Source organism: Bos taurus, chromosome 10, assembly GCF_002263795.3.
Source record: "Bos taurus isolate L1 Dominette 01449 registration number 42190680 breed Hereford chromosome 10, ARS-UCD2.0, whole genome shotgun sequence".
Classification (NCBI taxonomy): domain Eukaryota; kingdom Metazoa; phylum Chordata; class Mammalia; order Artiodactyla; family Bovidae; genus Bos; species Bos taurus.
In genome coordinates this window covers 1,661,945-1,684,840 of record NC_037337.1, presented here as the reverse complement: position 1 = coordinate 1,684,840, position 22,896 = coordinate 1,661,945, and the positions used below count along the sequence as shown (strand labels likewise).

The following is a 22,896-nucleotide window of genomic DNA, read 5'->3' as shown; positions in this document are numbered from 1 at the left end:
CTTCAAGAAAATCAGAGATACCAAAGGAACATTTCATGCAAAGATGGGCTCGATAAAGGACAGAAATGGTATGGACCTAACAGAAGCAGAAGATATTAAGAAGAGGTGGCAAGAATACACAGAAGAACTGTACAAAAAAGATCTTCACGACCCAGATAATCACGATGGTGTGATCACTCATCTAGAGCCAGACATCCTGGAATGTGAAGTCAAGTGGGCCTTAGAAAGCATCACTACGAACAAAACTAGTGGAGGTGATGGAATTCCAGTTGAGCTATTCCAAATCCTGAAAGATGATGCTGTGAAAGTGCTGCACTCAATATGCCAGCAAATTTGGAAAACTCAGCAGTGGCCACAGGACTGGAAAAGGTCAGTTTTCATTCCAATCCCAAAGAAAGGCAATGCCAAAGAATGCTCAAACGACCGCACAATTGCACTCATCTCACACGCTAGTAAAGTAATGCGTGTTCTCCAAAATTCTCCAAGCCAGGCTTCAGCAATATGTGAACCATGAACTTCCTGATGTTCAAGCTGGTTTTAGAAAAGGCAGAGGAACCAGAGATCAAATTGCCAACATCCGCTGGATCATCAAAAAAGCAAGAGAGTTCCAGAAAAACATCTATTTCTGCTTTATTGACTATGCCAAAGCCTTTGACTGTGTGGATCACAATAAACTGTGGAAAATTCTGAAAGAGATGGGAATACCAGACCACCTGATCTGCCTCTTGAGAAATTTGTATGCAGGTCAGGAAGCAACAGTTAGAACTGGACATGGAACAACAGATTGGTTCCAAATAGGAAAAGGAGTTTGTCAAGGCTGTATATTGTCACCCTGCTTATTTAACTTCTATGCAGAGTACATCATGAGAAACGCTGGACTGGAAGAAACACAAGCTGGAATCAAGATTGCCAGGAGAAATATCAGTAACTTCAGATATGCAGATGACACCACCCTTATGGCAGAAAGTGAAGAGGAACTAAAAAGCCTCTTGATCAAAGTGAAAGTGGAGAGTGAAAAAGTTGGCTTAAAGCTCAACATTCAGAAAACGAAGATCATGGCATCGGGTCCCATCACTTCATGGCAAATAGATGGGGAAACAGTGGAAACAGTGTCAGACTTTATTTTTTTGGGCTCCCAAATCACAGCAGATGGTGACTGCAGCCATGAAATCAACAGACACTTACTCCTTGGAAGGAAAGTTATGACCAACCTAAATAGCATATTCAAAAGCAGAGACATTACTTTGCCAACAAAGGTTCGTCTAGTCAAGGCTATGGTTTTTCCTGTGGTCATGTATGGATGTGAGAGCTGGACTGTGAAGAAGGCTGAGTGCTGAAGAATTGATGCTTTTGAACTGTGGTGTTGGAGAAGACTCTTGAGAGTCCCTTGGACTGCAAGGAGATCCAACCAGTCCATTCTGAAGGAGATCAACCCTGGGATTTCTTTGGAAATAATGATGCTGAAGCTGAAACTCCAGTACTTTGGCCACCTCATGCGAAGAGCTGACTCATTGGAAAAGACTCTGATGCTGGGAAGGATTGGGGCCTGTAGGAGAAGGGGACGACAGAGGATGAGATGGCTGGATGGCATCACTGACTCGATGGGCGTGAGTCTGTGTGAACTCCGGGAGTTGGTGACAGACAGGGAGGCCTGGCGTGCTGCAATTCATGGGGTCGCTAAGGGTTGGACACAACTGAGCAACTGATCTGATCTGATAGCACAGGGAGCTATATTCAACATCCTGTAATAAACTATGTGGAAAAGAATATGAAAAAGAATATAAACGTGCATGTATAATTGAATCATGGCTTCCCAGGTGACGCTAGTGATATATAGCCGGTAAATATTGCCAATGCAAGAGACATAATAGATGTGTATTCAGTCCCTGGGTTGGTAAGATCCCCTGGAGGAAACAATGGCACCCACTCCAGTATTCTTGCCTGGGAAATCCCATGGACAGAGGAGCCTGGTGGGCTACAGCCCATGAGGCCAAAGAAAGTCAAACATGACTGAGTGAGCAACAACAACAATAACTGAATCGACTTTGCTGTCCAGCAGAAAATAACACAACATTGTTATTCAACTATACTTCAATCAATTTTAAAATATATTTATATCTTCCATTTACATATTCATATGGCCACTTTTACATGACTACAAAGGCTGACTGTATCCTTCACAGTAACGATACAGACATATTCCATCACAGCAGATGCAGAATCTATCATGACGTCACCCAGGTCCGTGTCATTGTTCAAGCACATCTATCATTAGATGCTGAACTGCCTCATGCAAGGCGAGTTTAAATTTAACTCTCACAGGAAACGCTTACAAGACACATGCAGACACCATCCCAACATTTGACTCCAATTTGTTTTAAATAAAGCCTTTTGTATATGCCATACATGTACTGATCAAAAGCAAAGTCAGTACTATACCTGGTTATTTCTTCTTTAAGTTTACATGGATCTTCGGCATAGAATTTAATACCAAAATACAAAGTATATGGAGGTCCAGCTAAAATAAGAAATAAAAATTAAATTTCACATTAAAAATTTGCCAAAGTAGTAGTGTAATACAACAGAACTATTAAAAATTACAGTCATCAAAAATATTTGTAAACCATATACTGGATAAGGGGTTAATACAAAATATATGAGGAAGTCACACAATTCAACAGCAAAAGACAAATAGCCTTTGTCTTGGAACGGAAACTAAATAAATATTTTTCCAAAGAAGATGTTCAAATAGCCAAAGATATTCAACACATGAAAAGATATTCCACATTGCTAATCATCAGGAAAATGCAAATCAAAACCACATTAGGACATTACCTCGCACCTGTAAGAATGGACACCTGTAAGAATGGCTATTGTCAAAAAGACAAAAATGCTGGTGACGATGTAAAGAAAGAAGAGCTCTGTACACTGTTGGCGGGGACATAAATTAATGGAACCATTAGGGAAAACAGTATGGAAGTTCCTCCGAAAGTTAAAATCAGAGCTGCCATATAAGGCAACAATCCCACTGCTAGGTGCTTATCCAAAGGAAATGGAATCAGGGTCTCCGAGAGATGTAGGCACCCCCACATTCACTGCACTCCTACCACTAACTATTGCAGAAAGTACTCACTAAAATCAGCAAAAAGCTAGAAACAGTAAATGCTCAACAGCAGGTAGACAGACATACAGTCTATTTTCATTTTTAACTAAGTAAATAAAGTCACAAATTTAGAAGCTAGGGAGAGGAAGTTACACAGAACAACAGGTAACAAAGTCACAATACGTTTATAACATATAAGTGATGTTATTATTTACTATTATTATGACACACGCATGCTACGGCACACAGGAGACAACCAACACCAGGGTCCTACCTCTCTCCCCTAGCCTATGCCTTCCTGCATAAAGCCCTCCTTATGCTGGAGCTTTTTTAGAAACTAAATTTTACAAGAAACTTTGTTAGAATTCATCCCTAGAGTTGATTCCATATGTTCAATTTCTATGTTTACTTAATCACTGTGTTGTTATTTCTGACAAATATAACTTCACCCCTGAACACAGATGTCAAGGAGGCACCGATTATTAAATATTCAGAGAGCTAGGAAGTCCATCCTCTGCTAATCTGTCTGTGTCAATAAGCTCTGTGTTACTGAGCAGGTGGGCCTGCCTCCGCCTGCAGGCCACAAGGGTTCACGTATCTGGGGATGGGAGGAGCACAGATGCTGCTGAGATGGTGTACAAAGGGAAGAAGGCCTTGTCCAGCCGCCAGGGCTGCTTTTATTCCCCAGAGTAAAAGGGGAATTCCACACTATTGACCAAGCCTAGCCAATTCAAATGTGTTTGGTGATAAGCAGTTAAGCAGAAGTTTGAAAAACATATAGTTAAAAACATTCAGTTTGGACTAATTTTCTCTAAGGACTTTTGGCCAAAATCAGCCCTCCTTTACCCACTTACATATAAAATGTCTTATGTCCAAATACACAAGTTACTATTTGATTGTATCTGATAATGTTCAAAAATGTTTCCTTAACATTTGATTCCCAGCAAGCATCTGGTAACATATGTAAGGCCGGAAAAGCTCCAAGGAGGTAAAGCAACTCACCCAAGATCCCAAAAGAGAGAACCACGTTTGCTAATACCTAGAGTTTAGTGCTTGCTGGCAACTATAGCATACAGGCTCTCAGGGGAAAAAATCATACAACTTCAGAGTAAAGTTAAATACTTCATACACACATCACTGTTTTGTACATCAACTGAAGGCTAAAGAAATGGAGATTCTGGAGCAAGGATATGTCTGCCCAGGTATTTTTTCAGCTTCTTAATCTGAAGCTGACTATAAAAATAAGGTGCCAATGAAGCAAATTCCTAGATTATTATCTTGATCTATGTTTTTCTAGGTCTATCTTTAAGAAATCATTTATGTAAAGTTAATACTGTTTTACTCTAGCAAAATAGAAGCCAGAAACTGGGAATCCTCTAATCTACCTCTTGTGAAGACTGATTTCAAGGCCTTTAATGATAATAGCCTCCCTTTAGCTCAGGATATCTAAATCAAAGTTTACCAATGAGAATTCCGGTGACTAGTAAATATTCGGTCATTTTTACAGATATTCCTTCTGACTTATCTGCTGGAGATGTGAGAGGCATTCTCCTTCATTAATTATCAAACTATCTTTAAAAATAAAAAATTATGCATTATTCAATTGTTATGCTGCTGCTAAGTCGCTTCAGTCATGTCTGACTCTATGCAACCCCACAGATGGCAGCCCACCAGGCTCCTCTGTCCCTGGGATTCTCCAGGCAAGAACACTGGAGTGGGTTGCCATTTCCTTCTCCAATGCATGCATGCATGCCAAGTCGCTTCAGTCGTGTCCAACTCTGTGTGACCCTATGGACAGGAGCCCACCAGGCTCCTCTGTCCATGGGACTCCCAGGCAATAATACTGGAGTGGGTTGCCATTTCCTTCTCCAATGCATGCATGCATGCTAAGTCACTTCAGTCGTGTCCACCTCTGTGTGACCCTATGGACAGCAGCCCACCAGGCCCCTCTGTCCGTGGGACTCCCAGGCAATAGTACTGGAGTGGGTTGCCATTTCCTTCTCCATTCAATTGTAGTATCAGTGATTTATTCTTCCTGTACATCAAATTTTTGACAGGATGACATTTATTTAGGATAAGAAAGTTATAACTGCATTAAGAAATGCAGTTAAAAACTGTAACTGCATTACAGATTATGGATATTAAACATAATATTTCATACCATGTAAAGAAATAGATACTTCATGAGGTGGATGAAACTGGAGCCTATTATACAGAATGAAGTAAGCCAGAAGGAAAAACACCAATACAGTATACTAATGCATATATATGGAATTTAGAAAGATGGTAACAATAACCCTGTGTACGAGACAGCAAAAGAGACACTGATGTATAGAACAGTCTTATGGACTCTGTGGGAGAGGGAGAGGGTGGGAAGATTTGGGAGAATGGCATTGAAACATGTAAAATATCATGTATGAAACGAGATGCCAGTCCAGGTTCGATGCATGATATTGGATGCTTGGGGCTAGTGCACTGGGACGACCCAGAGGGATGGTATGGGGAGGGAGGAGGGAGGAGGGTTCAGGATGGGGAACACATGTATACCTGTGGTGGATTCATTTTGATATTTGGCAAAACTAATACAATTATGTAAAATTTAAAAATTAAATAAAATTAAAAAAAATAAATTAATTGACATACAAAAAAAAAGAAATAGATACTTCAAATGTTCTTAAAGGAACATTAGAATAATATACTTTAAATAAAATAATTTACATTTTTCTCCACATTTGCATAGAAATCTGCTTTAAAATAGTAAAATTTTTCTAATTTTTGAACTGGTATTTTTTAAGTAAGTGGTTGAAATGGACAAGAATTTATTGTATTTATTATTCTACCCGAATCTTTTGGAAAAGTGCAGATTTCTAGATCCTGAGGGATGAGACTTGTTTAAACTGGAGCATCTACCATTCATATCAGGATACCTCATGGAAGTTATCTGCATTCACATCTAATCACATGAACCTCCTGCTTCCTCTCAGCCTTCAGTGGGCAGTTTGCTCACTCAGGAAGCACGTGGAATGAAAAGTCAGATGGTCAGGGCTTTGGTCATCCCTCCAGTACCGAGCAGCTTCTCATCCATGGCAGGTCGCAAACCCTTTCTGATTAGGACTTACTCTTGTGTAGGCTGAGGAGGCAGAACTTGATGTCTAAGGTATGTATTTTGAGGGTGTTTTCTCATCTTATAGGCCACCAGCCCCATCTCTGAAACCTGTTGCCCATTCTCATCCAGAATGCTGGCCCGCATACCAGCTGTGTTTGTACTGACCTTGGAAAAGCCTAGACACAGCTGAGTGGACTGAAGTGAGCTACTAATGCAAACTGGCCAAACACCCTCCCAAGAGTTTGGAGTTGCAATTCAGAGACAGTCAGTTCCTCTGCTTGTGGCTAGAACTATAACTTGGAAACTGCGGAGGTTTCCACCACAGACATGGAGGGGCAAAAAGAGCCAGACCACAGAGAGAAACAAAAATGATGCTGATGTTCAGAGAAATGGTACGTGCCGAGTTCCTGACAACTTTGCAGCTCTTAGTTCCTAGCCCTTCCTGAGGCCCAGCTCTGTTCCTGCCCGTGGGGTCCATGGAGCACCATGTGACCCATGTGACCCCAAGGAATGAATCAACACAGGAAAAGTACAGACTCAGGGTCGGGTAAGAAGGCCAGAAGAGTCCTCCAGGTCTTATCAGCAATAATTCAGCGAAATAGTTTAATGATATGGTTTCAGTTTGGGACGACAAAAAAGTTTCAGAGATGGTTACTGGTCACGGCTACTAACCAATATGAGTGTATTTAACGCTGCTGAACTGTACACTCCAAAATGGTTAACATGGTACATCTCATGTTATACATTTTACTAACAATTTTAATAATAAAGATGATTTAAAAATAACTACTCTTCTACATACTTAAGGGCTGCAAGTGTGTGGGCATGTGTACATTTAAAAACAAAAATTTGAGTTATGAAAATTAATGTTAATGAATATAACATTAATTAGACTTCTGGGTCAATTAGTAGATTCATATTGATAAAATCAAAACCAAAATAGATGGATCCTTTCTGAATTCATAGCAATCTTTCAGGTTATGAGGGCACTCCTTAATTATTGACCCAGTAAATAATGTGAAGGGCAATACCACTCTTTAACCCAAGAAACTCAAGCACTTTAATATATCCAATGCCCACTTGCTTTTCAAATCAGTGCGTCTCTGCTTTTTCTGTCTGAAGGTGAAATTTCAAAAGCAATGGAAAAATCACAGACAGAAGTCCAGGCCAGGTGCACCCAAAAGCAAAATTCAATACTCATATCTCCTCAGAGTCCCTATCCACACAATCTAATCAGAGTCTGCAGAGACTGAACAATGTATAAACACCCATTTCCATATTCTGGCACTCAAATGATAATATTCACACCTGTGGTCTTAAAGCCTATTCCTGCACTCATCTAATCAAGGACATTACATCATTTTCAAATTTCAACAAAATTAAAATCAAATACCTACTGTTGATCAGTTCTTTGTGTTCAGACAGGGTTTTCGCAGGATCCAACCAATACTGGTGTGAGGAAGAAAAGAGTAATTGCAGAAATTAGTTGCATTTCATTGGCCTTCTCTTCAAGAATATTTGCAAAGTGTTATTTTTTTAATTACATTTAAAAAACAAGTAAAACATTTGATTTATGATATATACACACAAACATACATAAGAATTTTCTGCTGCTAGAACATTAAAAGAGAAATGACGTCAGGGTTTGGAAAGAAGCAGAGAAGAGAAACAGTACATGCTGGGTTCTTAGTTGAATTCTCATGTTGGTTATAAGATCAGTAACATCAAGGTGATAATGAGTGAGTTTCTTACAGTCTTTGGCTGCAGAGAATGCCGCCCAAATCTCTTTCCAGCATCCCCACAGCAACTCCCCTACAGACATGTCTCTCCCTAAAATTTTCTCTGTTCATTTCCAGTCCCCCTGACAAGCATCTCTGTCAGGTGTAAGGAATAAAGCAATCTAATCAAATCATATCCAGGAGAGGAGGCCCAGTTCAGTGGGTGAGGGTCCAAGTCCCAGAGCAGGCCTATTTGGATTCCATCCTCTCTCCCCTCATTCATCACCATATAACTTGGAACCAGTTACTGGACATCTTGGGGCTTCCCAGGTGGCACTAGTGGTAAAGAATTGTGAGTCACTCAGTCATGTCCAACTCTTTGGGGTCATGTCCACGGAATTCTCCAGGCCATAACACTAGAGTAAGTAGCCTTTCTCTTCTCCAGGGAATCTTCCCAACCCAGGGATCGAACCCAGCTCTCCCACATTGCAGGTGGATTCTTTACCAGATGAGCCACAAGGGAAGCCTCAGTACCAGAGTGGGTAGCCTATCCTTTCTCCAGAGGATCTTCCCAACTCAGGAATTGATCTGGGATTGCCTGCACTGCAGGTGGATTCTTTACCAACTGAGCTATCAGGGAAGCCCAGTGGTAAAGAATCTGCCTGCCAATTCAGGAGACTTGGGTCTGATCCCTGGGTTGGGAAGATCCCCTGCAGGAGAGCACGGCAACCCACTTCAGTATTCTTGCCTGGAGAATCCCATGGACGGAGGAGACCAATGGGGCTACAGTCCACAGAGCTGCAAACAGTCGGACAGGACTGAAGAGACTTGGCACGCACGCAAGCACTGGACATCTCTCTCTGAACCTTCTTCACAGGCTTGCAGGAAGCATTAAATCAATTACGTCATGAGTCTTTATAATAGCCCCTGGCTCACACTAAGTATGCAACACATGCTAGTGATGATTATCATTAAATGTGATGGTCATTCTTAATAAGTATCATTAGCCAGTCTTAAGACACTTGTTTATTAATTCAAATTAATCTTTGGAGGACAGAATTTTAGACAGTAATGGGAGAATTTGGGGCCCTTCGAGAGGCCTTCCTTTAAATCTCACCCTTGTGAAACAAAATCACTGAAAGAAAAAGAAACAAACCTTCTGCCTCATCTGGAGGAAGAGCAGAGGAGGAGCAAACCAAGTACAAAGCAGGCGGAAGCACCCAGAGTTGCCACAGAAGCACATAGTCAAAGGGATTCCAGTGCCTGTTAAGTCAGGGGAGAGAGCAAGGTGGAGCCTTTACCCCACTCTTCATGCCAAATGTTGGCGGTTCCAAGGGCCAAGCTAACCAGTTTCCACAGTTTCCATTTTATCATGTTACTGGGTGAAGAAGGGGCAACTCTCGTGGCATGGCGGTAGGAGCTAGTCCAACCTGAACCACTTTATTCCCAGCACTCTTGTGTTTGTCCAGTGGAAACATTCACTCTCTCTTAATCACCGTGGGTCAGGAATAACAAACCACAAAAGGAGCCTCAGAGAACCTTTTGGCCCAGCACCCCCTTTCCTGCCCCTTCACCAAGGGCAGAAATGCTCACTCTGCTGTGTAACAGTACCAGTAATTATAAATAGTTATTATAATATTTTATATAATCCCCTTACCTTTTATTCCTATTTACATATAATAAAAATCATTCATCCTAAATGAGTATCATAATCATTTTATTACAGATTTTATCACAATACTTAACTCTATTCATGTATACATAATCCTATTTGCCACTCACAGAGCTGTTTCAAATTTTCCTACTTTTTCAAAAGGTAACCAATATAAACATATTTGATTATCCATCACCTTTGTGAAATAAAATCACTGAAAGAAAAAGAAGCCTTCTGCCTCATCTTATATATTTGACAAACATATATGCTACCCATCAATATAAAGGGCTTCCCTGGTGGCTCAGATGGTAAAGCATCTGCCTGCAGTGCAGGAAACCTGGGTTCAATCCCTGGGTCGGGAAGATCCCATGGAGAAGGAAATGGCAACCCACTCCAGTATTCTTGCCTGGAGAATCCCATGGACAGAGGAACCTAGTGGGCTACAGTCAATGCGGTTGCAAAGAATCAGACATGAGTGAGCGACTAATACACAGACACATCAATATAAATGGGTAGCAACTTATAACATAATGTTCATCATCCCACTCTTATCATGTCTTAATTTTTTGAAAGTCTAGAAAAACTTACTTTTAATGTAAGGTATTTGAAGAAGAGGTCATAATCAGTGAACCACTTTTGGAGTCTACAATGACTAAAGATGTGGCTTTGGTGTTAAAAAATAAATGGTTCCCAGGGAAACATTGATTCACTAAAATTTGGATTCAGCATTCAATCCAAATGTTCAGCTGTGTGTTGGACACAGAGCAGACCTTCTCCCCTAGATAAAGCTAGGGCTGCTTCCTACAAAATGGAAACATTAGGTGGATGGATTGTTTCTTGCCAATCATGTTAAACAAAAAGGTTAGACTCTCCCTGGATTTTTCAAATAAGATAAAACAGAGGAAAACACACTCAACCTTAAACACCTGCATCAGGTTTCTATTGCTGCCATAACAAGTTACACCACCATCCATTTATTCTCCCGAAGGTCTGCAGAGGTATCTTTGCTCCAGGTTTCACAGGACAAAAACCAAGATATCAACTGGCTGGGGTTCCAGAGGGTTATCTGGCAAGGAGACCCTACCCACAGGAGTACTTCTGGAAGGAGACTTAGGAGCTGGGCCATGAGAGGCTTTCCCAGTTTTCTCCAGATGTCAAGGCATACTTAATACTAGGCCTTAATTTTAGGCCTTACACTTCACTGACAAAGGTCCGTCTACTTAAGGCAGAGACCAAACTGCCAATATCCATTGGATTATCCAAAAGCAAGAGAGTTCCAGAAAAACATCTATTTCTGCTTTATTGACTACGCCAAAGCCTTTGACTGTGTGGATGGCAACACACTATGGATAATTCTTCAAGAGATGGGTATACCAGACCACCTGACCTGCCTCCTGAGAAATCTGTATGCAGGTCAAGAAGCAACAGTTAGAACTCCACATGGAACAACAGACTGCTTCCAAATCAGAAAAGAAGTCACCCTACTTATCTAACTTATATGCAGAGTACATCATGCAAAATGTTGGGCTGGATGAAGCACAAGCTGGAATCAAGATTGCCAGGAGAAATATCAATAACCTCAGATATGCAGATGACATCACCCTTATGGCAGGAAGAAGAACTAAAGATCCTCTTGATGAAAGTGAAAGAGGAGAGTGAAAGTTGGCTTAAAACTCAACATTCAGAAAACTAAGATCATGCATCTGGTCCCATCACTTCATGGCAAATAGATGGGGAAACAGTGGAAACAGTGACAGGCTATATTTTGGAGGGCTCTAAAATCACTGCAGATGGTGACTGCAGCCATGAAATTAAAAGATGCTTGCTCCTTGGAAGAAAAGCTATGACCAACCTAGACAGCATATTAACAAGCAGAGACATCACTTTGCCAACAAAGTTCCATCTAGTCAAAGTTATGGTTTTTCCAGTAGTCATATATGGATGTGAGAGTTGGACTATAAACAAAGCTGAATGCTGAAGAATTGAAGCTTTTGAAGTATGGTGTTGGAGAAGACTCTTGAGAGTCCCTTGGACTGCAAGGAGATCCAACCAGTCCATCCTAAAGCAGATTAGTCCTGGGTGTTCATTGGAAGGACTGATGCTGAAGCTGAAACTCCAATACTCTGACCACCTGATGTGAGGAACTGACTCATTTGAAAAGACCCTGATGCTGGGAAAGATTGAGGGCAGGAGGAGAAGGGGACAACAGAGGATGAAATGGTTGGATGGCCTCACCAACTCGATGGACATGAGTTTGTGTAAGCTCCAGGAGTTGGTGATGGACAGGGAGGCCTGGTGTGCTGCAGTCCATGGAGTCGCAAAGAGTTGGACGTGACTGAGACTGAACTGACACTGTACTAAGTGCTTCGGGCAAAAAGGAGGGAGGGCAGAGGCCTGTGGTCTTACTACTCTGTCTAATCTCATCTCAAAACTAGTAAAAAGAAATTGCAAGAGAGTCTCTTAATCTGTCCTTCTAACAAGAGGAGAGTGAAAAAGTTGGCTTAAAGCTCAACATTCAGAAAATGAAGATCTCAGATGGCATCTGGTCTCATTGCTTCATGGCAAATAGATGGGGAAACAGTGGAAACAGTGTCAGACTTTATCTTTTTGAGCTCCAAAATCACTGCAGATGGTGACTGCAGCCATGAAATTAAAAGACGCTTACTCCTTGGAAGGAAAGTTATGTCCAACCTAGATAGCATATTCAAAAGTAGAGACATTACTTTGCCAATAAAGGTCCGTCCAGTCAAGGCTATGGTTTTTCCTGTGGTCATGTATGGATTTGAGAGTTGGACTGTGAAGAAAGCTGAGCGCCGAAGAATTGATGCTTTTGAACTGTGGTGTTGGAGAAGACTCTTGAGAGTCCCTTGGACTGCAAGGAGATCCAACCAGTCCATTCTGAAGGAGATCAGCCCTGGGATTTCTTTGGAAGGAATGATGCTAAAGCTGAAACTCCAGTACTTTGGCCACCTCATACGAAGAGTTGACTCATGGGAAAAGACTCTGATGCTGGGAGGGATTGGGGCCTGGAGGAGAAGGGGACGACAGAGGATGAGATGGCTAGATAGCATTACCGATTCGATGGATGTGAGTTTGAGTGAACTCCGGGAGATGGTGATGGACAGGGAGGCCTGGCGTGCTGCGATTCATGGGGTTGCAAAGAGTAGGATACGACTGCGTGACTGAACTGAACAGAACAACATTATCCCCCCAAAACAAATTTCACAAACATACTCCTCAAACCACCTTTGTTTCTTTGTTCTTCCCTCCAGAATGACTTTCAGGCATTAAAATTCCAGAGAAAGAAAACAGGAAGGAAACTTTAAGCTAAATGTAACAGGAAAAACTGGTTAACCTATTAAAAATTTCCAAATTAATGGTAATCTGTACACTTTTAAAATAAATCTTTCCTCGTGAGGTGAAAAAGCATAATGAAGGGTCTACGAGGACTTAGAAATTACAATTTTGCAACAAAAAAGGAAAGACTCAAGACTCAGCCAAAGGCTGCCCACTGCCATTAAATTTGCTTGGTATATATCCATACGCACACGTGGCATTTGATCCAAAGAGAAACTGGGATTACAGAAGTCAGACAGTGATAAATGCTCCAGAATACACATAATAAACATGAGCCACCTGTTTCCATAAGCCAGCATCTTAAAATGTAAAACCCACTTACATTCAACCAAGGTAAAGAAATGACCTTGGAACCAAAGCAGCCATACTATGATGGCACTTGTCATCACACATTATCAACAAGAGATCAAACGTAGCACATGTGTGATCACCATGAAACACAGCAGGCAGCTCCATAACCAGTGAGAAAAAAGGGCACAAAATTTGCTAATAACACACAGCATTCCCATTTCAGCTTTAGGGTTTACGTTCAAATATTCACCTATATCCAGAATGGATGTAGGCTCTAAAACTGGGATAACATTCATTCACTCAACATTTATGGCATACCCACTACATATATTCTCTATACGTCATGTCAAATCTTGCCCTGAGGATTGTAGTAAAACACAAATGAGTGAGAACTTTCCCTAACCGTGAGACACGCACAGCCCAGCAGACACACAGACAGAATTACTGATACGGTATAACGTGGTGAGACTATCATCTGTATAAGACGAATACATGTAAGACAAATGTAAAAAGAAAAAGAGCTCTTCAAGGTAAGCACAGGGAGGCATCACTGAAGAGAGAATCTTTGAACAGTATGCTCACAAATAAAAAACTTCCCCAAAATACATAAATGGAGACCGAGCCCTAAGTTTTTATAAAACAGCTCAACTGCTCTTAAAGCTGACCACAGAACAAGATACTCCAAGTCCTTTACAGCAGAGGACTTACTGAAGTCAGTGCCATCTGATAGCTTATAACTATGCAGCTAAGAAATTAATGTTCCTGAGACTTACCTGGTGGTCCAGTGGCTAAGACTGCATGTTCCCAACGCAGGGGCCCTAGGTTCAATCCCTGGTCGGGGAGCTAGACCCAGCATACCGCAACTAAGACCCAGCACAGGCAAATAAATAAATAAACTTTTTTTTTTTTTTTAAGAAAAAAGAAATGTGTTTCTAAAGGACTTCCAGAAAGAAAAAAAAAAAAGTGGCCCATTCAGTCTTTCTGTCTGTGCTGAGTTGGGGAAAAAAGAGGAATAGAGGGCCGAGCAGGGTCCACCGCAGTGCTGGGCTACAGAACAGCTTTCCTGAACTATACTTGCTACCTAGACAGTCAAGAGGAAAGACTGCCCCATTTCTCTCATTCTCTCTCAACATTTAAGCAGCTCACTCTCTAAGAAAATCCATCAATCACTCTACCCCTTACCTTCCCCCACCTCCTCTTGCTCACTTATTTCAAACATATCCAATAGTTCTGTATATCCTCATAAGCTGGATTGGATCCTATTCAGCAGGAAGATGAAGTGACAATTAACCAAAACAGACCCTGCTCTCTCATCCTGATTTCTGCAGCGGGCTTCCTAACACAAGAGCACATTAACAGACTACAATCTCAATGTGCTGTGCTGTGCTTAGTCGGCCAGTCGTGTCCTACTCTTTGTGACCCCGTGGACTGGAGCCCGCCAGGCTCCTCTGTATAATTCCAATGCCCAATCACTAAGGAGTTAAGATGACAAGCCCTCCTTGGCAATGACTCTTTGCCAGGGTATAAGGCTCCAATAGTTAGAGGGTCTTACCTCTTCAGTCCTGTCGATATTAATAACAGCATTTATGCACACAGTCTTGGCTAAATGCCACGAGCGCCTTTTCATCCACCTTGGCTGATCATGTCTCAATTTCATCAATTTCCTACGCAACAGTCTCTGAATTGTATTTTAAAACTCTAACACTATCCAGTAAATCAATATCCTAACCTTCAAAAGATATATATTAAACTCGGGATCCAACCTTTCATTTGACAACTGTTCTTTTGGAGTCTCCTAGAGCTCTAATGTTTGGAGAAGGAAATGGCAACCCACTCCAGTGTTCTTGCCTGGAGAATCCCAGGGACAGGGGAGACTGGTGGGCGGCCATCTACGGGGTCGCACAGAGTTGGACACGACTGAAGCGACTTAGCAGCAGCAGCAGGAGAGCTCTAATAGTAGAATAAAGCCTAAAACATTTTAGATAATGCATGGACAGCATGGAGTAAAAAGAGCTTTGCTACATCTTATTTCACACTGAGTATAATACTGACTTTTCTTTGGAGAATTTAAGAATACCACAATGGTATTTAATAATGTTTCCTGTAGATCCAAAAAAGGCTTTAAAGCACACAGTCTGTATCAATATAACAAAATAACTTATTGATCTAAGGGAGTATGAAGAGTTGGCAATCTGTAAGTGACAATGGAGCCAAAAAGATCTAAAAAAATGATACTGCAAGTCATTCCTGGGGAGTCCCAGGACTTGACATAATTTGCACATACATTCCTAGAAATCCAGGGCTTCAATAATTGCTATTTGGCTTTTTCTATGCCCATTTCCCAATGTCCCTATACAGACACATCTCAGGTCCTCTAAGCAACATTCACAGGATGTGATTTTAATTTGCTCCTTGGTATCAATCACAGAAGCCTTGGAACCTTGGGTAAAACCACCATTACAGAGCTACTCATAGCAGGGACAGAAATCAGGGCTTGTCATTAAGCCATCATGAGGGGATGGGGGGCGGGAAGGGCCAGTGTGTAACCAGGCCTTATTTTTCAACAAAAGTGGATTCTATTGCACCATCTGACTACTCAAGAAGTGACACTGGCCCCAGGAACAATTCCTCAGTTCTTTCCCACAGACCCTGGCACCAACTAAGGCTTAGAGAACTAACAACAGTAATGGCTAACACCTATTAAATGCTTACCATGTGCCAGGCACTACTGAAGACTTTACACGTTCACTTATTTAGTCCCTTTAATTATGAATTAGAAACTACAAAAATTACCCTCTGACAAATGAGGAAACTGATTAAACAACTTGCCCCAAAATACAGAACGACAGATCCAAGGAACTGAACTTCCTTTTATTTTAGGTTCGAACTAAGCCCTCTTCAAGAATACTGTCTGAATAGGAACGCAAAACTTCAATTTCAAGATTCATACACTTGACTACCAAACTTCTTTTTTCCCAGCTCACTCCCTCATATTCTGACTCCACCAGGATACAACTGAGAGTTGCTACTACCTTTGCATCATCTTTCCTCCCCGTTCCAATGCACGTCCTCACTTTGCTCGTGATTCATTCTTTGTTCACTCAAAATTGTCCTCAATTCCCCTGCACAATCTTCTCTCCATTTATCCACTGGAAAAAAAACAAACAGCTGCCAACTCTCCGCCTTCTCCATGCCAGCACCTGAGAGGCTAACTGTAACTGAAGACTCGAATTGCACAACCACAGATGGGCTCACTTTAAAGTCATTATTAGGAACCACTGACACCACCCAGAATCCTACTACATATTATTCTTTCACTTGCCTGGACAACTCTTCCATACTTTCTCTTCCCCCTTTCTCACTCTTAGCTGATGATCCTTCTTATTTCACTGAGAAAACTGAAGCTATCAGGTGAGAACATGTATGTCTTCTCACAACATCTCCCAACCTGTGAGATCTGTGCTGGTCCTGTCTCCTCTCCTATTGCTGTGGAGGCATGGCCACGCTCCACTGAAGCCCATCCCTTCCCATCTTTTCAGGAATATGGTCCCAGCAATTTTGTGCTCTCTTCCCTGCACCATCAAAGCTTCCCTTTCCACAGAATCATTCCTGGCTGAATACATGCTTTTGCTGCTGCTAAGTTGCTGCTAAGTCACTTCAGTCGTGTCTGACTCTGTGCAACCCCATAGATGGCAGCCCACCAGGCTCCCCCGTCCCTGGGATTCTCCAGGCAAGAACACTGGAGTGGGTTGCCATTTCCTTCTCCAATGCATGAAAGTGAAAAGTAAAAGTGAAGTCGCTCAGTCGTGTCGGACCCTCAGCGACTCCATGGACTGCAGCCTTCCAGGCTCCTCTGTCCATGGGATTTTCCAGCCAAGAGTACTGGAGTGGGGTGCCACTGCCTTGTCCATACATGCTTTTATTTCTCCCATATTGAAACACACACACACTTTTGAGCCCATATCTGCCCATTTTACTTCTGTGCTTTAAAACAAATCTCTGGTGGGCGAAGGGAGTTCAATATTCTGGTCCCTCTCACCACATCACTGCCCCCCTCAACCCCCACCGCCACTTAGATGGTAGTGATTTGCTGGACGCATCCCCTCTATACCCAGCAATGTCCTATCTACTTTGGGATTTGCAGAGATGAAATTTAGGAGACATAAGACATGGACCATTAACAAATCTCAAAGTAAATTCTAAGATTTTTTTAACAACTGTCTGCATGCTCACTCATTCAGTTGTGTCTGATTCTTTGCAACGCTATGGACTGTAGCCCGCCAGGCTCCTCTGCCCATGGAATTTTCCAGGCAAGAATACTGGAGTGGGTGGCCATTTCCTCCTCTAGGGGATCTTCCCGACCCAGGGATCAAACTCACATCTCTTGCATCTCCTGCACTGGCAGGTGGATTCTTTGCTACTGCACCACCTGGCAAGCCCCTTTAACATCTGCAGCTTGCATTTATTGACCTTACTATATGTCTGGAACTATCTAAGCCCATTTCTGGATTTATTATGTCATTTTGATTTTTCCTCACATCAGGGTACTGGGCAGATGAATTAGTTGATAGAGCTTGTTATGAGTTGATGAATGTGAAATCATTTCCCAAATTATAAAATGCCATATGGACTTAAGGGAAGTGCTGGGAATTTCATGTAGGCTAGGTGGGTAATTTGGAGAGTAGACTCAGATTAGTGAAGACTTAGGAAAAAAAAAAAAAGTGTGGAGCTTGGATTATGAGTCCCTATTTACAGATGGGGTATTTCAGTCTCTGAAAGGCCTAGTGGTGTATTCAAGATCATACTGTGAATGAGTTAGGGAATCATTAAAGTTTCCTGACACTGGGTCCAGTACCTTAAGGGCATGGAAAACTTTAATTTGTAATTTGAAAATAAGAAAAATGAAACCAATGGCATTTTACATGACCTGCATACCTACTGTGTGCCAAGCACTGCACTAGACATTTTGCCTATCATTTTTTCACGTTAACCTTTTGACAACCTTGTAAGAAAAGTACTTGTATCCCCATTTTATAGGTGGAGACAGAGTAGTGGCCTCCAGTTCCACAATGGGTCAATTAGGAAGCAGATTCAAACTCAAACCTGCCTGTATCCAAAATACCTTCCGTCTCCACTCTACCACTACGCCTTCACTCAAGAGGAGTGAATCTGCTACATGAATTGTTCTCCAGCATTATTTATTTTCCCCAAATTTGATCATAACTGCTCATTCAAGGGCTGAGCTTCCCACGGCCTCTTGAGAACCCACTCTAGTGCCAACAGCAATTGTTAACCCTAATGACAGGTGCAGAGTCATCACCCACTGTCTTGAAATACCTTTGTCATGCGCTCTCTCCCTCCGGCCTTTCTTCCTACTTCACTGACCACAACTTCACAGTCTCCTCTATTGGGTGCTCACTATCTCCTTAACCAGGAAAGGCTGGATTGCCCTGGGCTCACACCTTACAACCAGGCTCCTGGCTTTAAAAGTCATCCATACATGACACCTCTCAAATGCATAGCCAGACCAGAATTGCCCCCCGAAGCCAACTAACTTCCTACTTAGATGCCTATTAGAATCTTTAAACTTTACATGTTCAAAGAGGAAATGATGATTCTACTCCCTTCCAGAAAAACCTGTTCTCCTGTAGTCTTTCCCATCTCAGTAAATGATACAAAACTCTTCTGTTGGTTCCAGTCAAAGCCTCTTTACCGTCTATCTCTTCTATCAATCTGCAAATACTGCTGGCTTGTTAAAACAAATAGAATCTGACAAATTCTTACAGCTCCCAGAGCCAAGCAGTCATCACCATTTACCTGCATTTCTTAAACAACTCCTTTAATGGTACCGCAGGTTCTACTTCAGCATTTAGAGGAATGCTTTAAAAATGCAGATCAGATCAGCTTACTCTCCTCTACATCCTCCAGTTGTTTCCCTTCTTATACAAATTAAAATCCAAACTCCTTATGATGATCTGTAAGGCCCTACCTGATCTGGCCCCGCTCCTGTCAACTCTCCATTATGTGTTTTGATGATGAGGTAGCAGGAAGGACCTTAAGAAAAGTGTTACTGGGAGCCTTAGGGCCCCCATGGGTGACTGTGTGTGAAGTCGCTCAGTTATGTCCGCCTCTGTGACCGCGTGGACTGTTGTCCTCCAGGCTCCTCTGGTCACAGGATTCTCCAGGAAAGAATACTGGAGTGGGCTGCCATGCCCTCCTTCAGGGGATCTTCCTGACCCAGGGATTGAACCAGCCTCTCTTAAGTCTCCTGTATTGGCAGATGGTTTCTTTACCATTAGCACCACCTGGGAAGCCCTTAGGGCCCCCAAGGGGGCCTAAAGGAAAGCAAAGAGAAACCTGCTGGAAGCAGGAAGAAAGACCTGACTTTTCAGGCAGAGAGTTTAGCAATGCTGTTGCCTCGGGCATCACGGAAAATAAAAGATGCACCTATTGAACTGGACGATCCAGACAAGGAGATGTCCAGGCAGACTGGAGAAAGTCTTGACTGACTTCTTTTGCTCCCTATAATGAAAGCTAAGAGGAAAGAGATATACTGAAAACTGACTGTGAAATATCAACTAGGACTTAACAGGTTTGAAAATAAAATTCTCTCACTTTTAGACTTATCAAAAGGCAAATGATGCTACAATTAAGAAACGGCTCCTGGGCAAAGGCCAAATCCAGAGTGCCGTCAGGAAATTATGAATGTAACCATAAAACTTAAGTCTTCATAACATCTAATATGGTATATTATCATGCGTAAAACAGATAGCTAGTAGGAAGCTGCTGTATAACACAGTGAGCTCACCTGGTGCTCTGTGACAACCGAGAGGGGATGGATGGGAGGTGGGGTGGGAGGGAGGTTCAAGAGGGAGTTCAGTCCAGTTCAGTCACTCAGTCATGTCTCTTTGCGACCCCATGGACTGCAGCAAGCCAGGCCTCCCTATCCATCACCAACTCCCAAAGTTTCCTCAAATTCATGTCCATCGAGTCGGTGATGCCATCCAACCACCTCATCCTCCGTCATCCCTTTTTCCCTCTCAATCTTTCCCACCATCAGGGTCTTTTCAAATGAGTCAACTCTTCACATGAGGTTGCCAAAGTATTGGAGTTTCAGCTTCAACATCAGTCCTTCCAATGAGTATTCAGGACTGATTTCCTTTAGGATGAACTGGTTGGATCTCCTTGCAGTCCAAGGGACTCTCAAGAGTCTTCTCCAACACCACAGTTCAAAAGCATCAATTCTTTGGCGCTCAGCTTTCCTTATAGTCCAACTCTCACATCCATACATGACTACCGGAAAAACCATAGCTTTGACTAGATGGACCTTTGTTGGCAAAGTAATGTCTCTGCTTGTTAATATGCTGTCAAGGTTGGTCATAACTTTTCTTTCAAGGAGCAAGAGTCTTTTAGTTTCATGGCTGCAGTCACCATCTGCAGTGATTTTGGAGCCCAAAAAATAGTCTGTCACCATTTCTCATCTATTTCCCATGAAGTGATGGGACCAGATGCCATGATCTTAGTTTTCTGAATGTTGAGTTTTAAGCCAACTTTTTCACTCTCCTCTTTCACTTTCATCAAGAAGCTCTTTAGCTCTTTTTCACTTTCTGCCATAAGAGTGGTATTACCTGTATATCTGAGGTTATTGATATTTCTCCCTACAATCTTGATTCCAACTTGTAATTCATTCAGCCCAGAGTTTCTCATGATATACTTGGCATATAAGTTAAATAAGCAGGGTGACAATATACAGCCTTGACGCATTCCTTTCCCTATTTGGAACCAGTCTGTTGTTCCATGTCCATGTCTAACTGTTGCTTCCTGACCTGCATAAAGGTTTCTCAAGAGGCAAGTCAGGTGGTCTGGTATTCCTATTTCTTGAATAATTTACCACAGTTTGTTGTGGTCCACATAGTCAAAGGCTTTGGCATAGTCAAAAAGCAAAAGTAGATGTTTTTCTGGAACTCTCTTGCTTTTTCAATCATCTAACAGCTGCTGGCAATTTGATCTCTGGTTCCTCTGCCTCTTCTAAATCCAGCTTGAACATCTGGAAGTTCATGGTTCACATACTGTTGAAGCCTGGCTTGGAGAATTCTGTGCATTACCTTGCTAGCGTGTGAGATGAATTCAATTGTGTGGTAACATTCTTTGGCATTGCCTTTCTTTGGGATTGGAATGAAAACTGACCTTTTCCAGTCCTGTGGCCACTGCTGAGTTTTCCAAATTTGCTGACATATTGAGTGCAGCACTTTCACAGCATCATCTTTCAGGATTTGAAATAGCTCAACTGGAATTCCATCACCTCCACTAGCTTTGTTCGTAGTGATGTTTTTGTGTATACTTATGACTGATTCACACTGTTGTATGGCAGAAAGCAACATGGCATTATTAAGCAATTTTCCTCCAATTAAAAAAAAAAGATCTAAAACGATGCCTCATAAACAAAGAAAAGTCCCTCTAAGAATCTTAAGGGCATTGTTTTCCAAAACTTTTACAAGGAATCGAAGGTTTGAAGAGCTTATTTCAAGAAACAGTGATTTGTCCCTAATTATTAGAGAACTGAAAATCAAAACTACAATGAGATATCACCTCTCACCAGCCAGAATGACTATCATCAAAAATCCATGAACAATAAATGCCAGAGAGCATGTGAAGAGAAGGGAACCCTCCTACACTGTTAGTGGAAATGTAAATTGGTACAGCCACTATGCCTAACAGTACGGAGGTTCTTTAAAAAACTAAAAACTAAAAATAGGCCCTGCAATCCCACCCCTGGACATATATCCAGAGAAAAACATGATCCAAAAGGATACATGCACCTCACTGTTCACTGAAGCACTGTTTACAGTAGTCAAAACATGGAAGCAACCTAAATGTCCATCAACAGAGGAATGGATAAAGAAGATATAATACATATATATATAATGGAATATTACTCAGCCATTAAAAGGAATGAAATAATGCCATTTGCAGCAACACAGATGCTAGAGATTGTCATACTGAGTGAAGTATGTCAGACAGAGAAGGAGAAGTATCGCATGACATCCCTTACAAGTAGAATCTAAAAAGAAAGGATACAAATGAACTACTCACAAAACAGAAACAGACTTAGAGAAGGAACTTAACCGTTGCTGGTGGGGAAGGATGGGGAAGGGACACTTAGGGAGTTTGGGATGGACATGTATGCACTGCTATATTTTAAAGGGCCTACTGTACAGCACAAGGAACTCTGCTTAATGTTATGTGGCAATCTGCAAGGGAGGGGGCTTTGGGGAAGAATGGATACACGTATATGCACAGCTAAATCATTTTGCTGTTCATCTGAAACTATCACCACATTGTCAATCAGTTGTGCATATGTGCTTAGTCGCTCAGCCATGTCTGACTCTTTGTGACCCCATGGAACGTAGCCTACCAGCCTCCTCTGCCCATGGGGTTCTCCAGGCAAGAATGTTGGAGTGGGTAGCCATTCCTTTCTCCAGGGACAATTCCCAACCCAGAGATAGAACCTGGGACTCCTGTGTTACAGGTGAATTCTTTACCATCTGAGCCACCGGGGAAGCCCTGGAGAATGGATACACACATATATATAGCTGAGTCCTTTTGCTGTTCACCTGAAATTATCATAACATTGTTAATTGGTTGTACTCCAATACAAAATAAAAAA

At 41.9% G+C, this 22,896-nt stretch overlaps 1 protein-coding gene across 10 annotated transcripts in view; it reads right to left on the bottom strand.

The window, feature by feature from the left end:
• Positions 1-22,896, bottom strand: part of EPB41L4A (erythrocyte membrane protein band 4.1 like 4A) — a 296,657-nt gene that overhangs the window by 129,833 nt on the left and 143,928 nt on the right. For 8 of the 10 annotated variants that reach the window (NR_198911.1, NM_001435210.1, XM_010808814.4 and 5 more), the window contains 2 exons: positions 7,607-7,658; positions 2,440-2,518 (listed from right to left, as the gene is read on the bottom strand). The exons of 1 other annotated variant lie outside the window; for it this stretch is intronic. Coding sequence is in view for 8 of the 9 variants with exons in the window: in NM_001435210.1 (NP_001422139.1) it covers positions 2,440-2,518; positions 7,607-7,658 (131 nt within the window). In the remaining variant the exon portion in view is untranslated. Of the gene's footprint in view, positions 1-2,439; positions 2,519-7,606; positions 7,659-9,083; positions 9,186-22,896 lie in introns of those variants that run through there. One more of the 10 variants, XM_059890411.1, reaches the window with a different exon arrangement.